Consider the following 3,710-nt stretch of genomic DNA (forward strand, 5'->3'; position numbering starts at 1 on the left):
GTGTGCAGGAGGCAGCTGATCGATGTTTCTCTCTCATCGATGTTTCTAACTCTCTATCCCTCTCCCTTCCTCTCTGTAAAAAAATCAATAAAATATATTTAAAAAAAAACATGATATAAAAAATATTGATAAAAACAATGACTGATAAATTGATTAAACTTATTCTAATATCTCCCTGTATACTATATTAAGAGTAAAAACACTTTCAGAGTGCTTGACTAATTTCCCTTGTGATGAAGTATTTACAACTTTAACATCACATGCTCTTTGAACTGGAGAGAAAGCAACATATAACTGACCATGTCCGAAAACGGGTTCAGGTAGGAATATTCCTACTCTGTCTAGATTGGCGCCAGCAAGAGCTTTATATGTATCACGTTAATTTTTAAACTAGAGGCCTAGTGCACGAAATTCATGCACAGGTAGGGTCCCTAGGCCTGGCCAGTGATCAGGGTCGAACGGGGCCTTTCTTCCCCCCCAGCTTCTGGCTACCGGCCGGGCCTTTCCTTCCCCTGGCTGCCAGCTGTTGACCAAGGCCTTCCTTCATTCCACGCCGCCCCCTGGTGATCAGCACACGTCATCGCTAGTGGTCGAACTCCCAGTTGGTCAAACTCCCAAGGGGACAATTTGCATATTAGCCTTTTATTATATAGGATTGCCAATGCACATCATATGTACAGGCTGGACGGATGGACGGTCGGTCACTTAGCCTTTTACATATATATAGATTACTCAGGGCTTTGGCTTTATCTAAGATCTCATACTGAATGTGGGGGGACCAGGCACAACTAGACTAGAGATAGTCACTATACCTTCTTTGATTTGTTCATCAACAGACAAATAAAACTAGAAATTTAAGGAATGACCTTAGTCCCAGTTTATGATTCTACTGACAAAGGACTGAAGTAATTTATAAGACTGTTATATGAATTATGCTACTTTTAAATGTTTGAGGAAGTTTTATCTCTCACTTAATGCAAATTTTTTGCACTGGTTCAAGTACTTATCTCAACAGTTCAATAATTGACTTTTTCTAATTTGTTTATGAAATATTTAGAGGACTTTATCCATGTTATGGGATGGGTTTGATGTGGAAGGTGTGAGTAAGGGGCTTAAAGTGAGTGGTGATTATTTGTAGCTGCTGAGATGAAATGGAGAGGGACTACCTGAAGTGCCTGGAATCTCTGGTAGACACCTCTTGGGGGCTCAGTTTAGATTGAAAATCATAAACTGTAGAGTCACTGGACTCAAGCAATACTGCTTAGTTCAAGCAGAGGAAAGAAATGGGAGAGTGATCATTTCTTAATATAAAAATTATTTAAACATATAAATAACAAAGTAGTTTATTGACTGAAGATATGTTGGCATAAAATGTGACCATTTCTCAAAATTGTGATAGTGTTTTTATTAGAGTCCTAGATGTTCATTTTAGCTACCATATTTCTTTATTTTTACATGTATATTTTCTTAGATTTCAATAATATAAATTTATCCTTTGAAATTAAAATTAATTAAATGTATCTGTATTAATTTATAATAGCTGATTGGTGTTGAGTTGCTGAGTGTTTTGCACCGCCTCTTACTGACCTGCAATCCACCATCAGTCCAGCTGCTGGTTACTGGAGTTGTACAACAGATAGTAAGAGCTGCTCAGGATTACTTGCAAGAAAAAAGAAACAGTCTAAGTAAGCACTAGAAATTACACTAACTTTGACGTAGATTGCACTTTAATTTTTAAAACATTAATGCCAGGAAGTTTTGTGGGTTTTTGTTTTGTTTTTATCCTCACCCGAGGATGTGTATTTTTATTGATTTTAGAAATGAAGAGAGAGAGAGAGAAAGAAACTTTGATATAAGAGAAAAACATCCTTCAGTTGCCTCATGTATGCACCCTGACCGGGGATCGAACCCAAAACCTAGGTATGTGCCCTGACCAGAAATCGAACCCACAACCTTTTGGTATACGGGACAGTGCTCCAACCAACTGAGCCACCCGGCCAGGGCGCCAGGAAGATTTTTTAATAAAAAAAGTTAATCAGACATTGAGAAGCTTTGCAATTGACTTTGCTTTCATTAAAAAGAACCAAATGAAATTTCTGTTAACTATTTTTCACCTTCAAAATTGTCAGCTTCATAGGGTTGAATTTATATTATGTGTTACTCATATTATGAAATACATTTCTAATAAAAGTACCTAATAAAATTTTTCTAACTAAAAAATGGATTGTCCTTTACTTAAAAGGAGATGTCAATGAACAGAATTCCAATAAGAATTATTCTGAGAAAAACATGTTATATCAGACATTCAGTTATAAGTTATTTTGAAAGAATTTCTCAAATATATTTATTGCATTGTTTCAGCTACTATTTGTTTTGTGTGGGGTTGGTTGCTGGAAATTTCACCAAATTTTCTTTCACCCAAGATGAAGATGACATGGAAAAAGAGTCCTGTCCTGTGCTAGGAGAAGGAGGTGACAGTGGTGGTCTTATTCCTGGGAAATCTCTTGTGTTTGCAACGATGGAGCTGCTGATGTTCATTTTAGTACGGCACATGCCACATCTCAGTACCAAGATGTCAGACTCCCCAAGTCACATCGCCTCTAAGACTCGACTGTCAGAAGAAAGTGCGCGTTTGGTGGCAGCCATAGTCACCATACTCTCTGACTTACCGTCCCTTTGTTCACCTGCTGGTACAGTATTGATCACCATTTGAAAAATGCACTAATTACGGTAGACAGAGATGGCTTGCTTTTGATTTTAAGCACTATTATGACTTATTTTCCTCTTAAATCTCAAGTGTAAAAGGAGAAGGTTTTTTTTTTAAGGATTTGTTTATCTTTAGGAGCCTTTAAGGATTTTTAAAAACCTAAAACCCAAGATGCTCTTTTCAGATATATTTCAGACAAACTTCACCAAAGAGATAGAACCACCCTTTGAGGGAAGACATTGAATATTAGCAGATAGACGCAAGTTGAAATTACTGACCCCTTTAGTTTCTGATCTGGTTGCCACCCTTGAGCAAAACGGACAAACTAAAGAATGTCAGAGGAAAGTGACAATCAAGTCTATGAAGTAACTAAAGAAACTGTAGCTGAAAAGTTAGTAGCTATCTGCAGATACCTAAAGAACTGCTGAGTGGAAAAGCAGACTTCCCTGTTTAGAAAGTAGAAATCGTATCAGGAGACACAAAGGTAAATTCCAGCTTAACAAAAGCCCACAGGTGTGAAAGTAATGGTTTCTCCGTCATTAGAGCTTTGCAGGGCTTTGCAGGCAGACGACAGAATGGGAGAGTGATGACGAGAATCTTCCACTAAGTGGGAGGTTGAATTCATGACCTTGAAGCTCTTCCAGCTGCAAATTCCAGGATTCTGTCATTTCTTCTTTGCTTACCCATATAGTCTGTTTATCATTTACCTAGCTTGGTTAGGCTGACTTTAGTACACTGAAAATTGATTACACATCTTAGAATTGCTACAAGATTCAACAAGTTCCTCAAATATTTCTAAAAGTATGTATATGTTAATGTTTTCCTATCTTCCTTTCTCTTTTCATTATGAAGGGCATGGCATACTATATAGATATTAGAAGTAATAAAAACAAGGCTAGTTGGAAAACGAAGAAAAATATAATTCTGTCTTCTTTGAAATAATTTGCCTTCTTGCTTCCTTCTTTCCTTCCTTCTTTCCTTCCTTCCTTCCTCCCTTCCTTCC

General features: G+C 37.3%; 1 protein-coding gene across 1 annotated transcript in view; it reads left to right on the top strand.

Annotated features, from left to right (window-relative positions):
- HEATR5B (HEAT repeat containing 5B) overlaps nucleotides 1–3,710 on the top strand; it is a 73,086-nt gene that overhangs the window by 63,783 nt on the left and 5,593 nt on the right. The window contains exons 30-31 of the mRNA XM_005886085.2: nucleotides 1,541–1,685; nucleotides 2,424–2,690. Coding sequence (XP_005886147.1) covers nucleotides 1,541–1,685; nucleotides 2,424–2,690 — 412 coding nt within the window. The remainder of the gene's footprint in view (nucleotides 1–1,540; nucleotides 1,686–2,423; nucleotides 2,691–3,710) is intronic.

Source organism: Myotis brandtii, unplaced genomic scaffold (assembly GCF_000412655.1).
Source record: "Myotis brandtii unplaced genomic scaffold, ASM41265v1 scaffold958, whole genome shotgun sequence".
Taxonomy (NCBI): domain Eukaryota; kingdom Metazoa; phylum Chordata; class Mammalia; order Chiroptera; family Vespertilionidae; genus Myotis; species Myotis brandtii.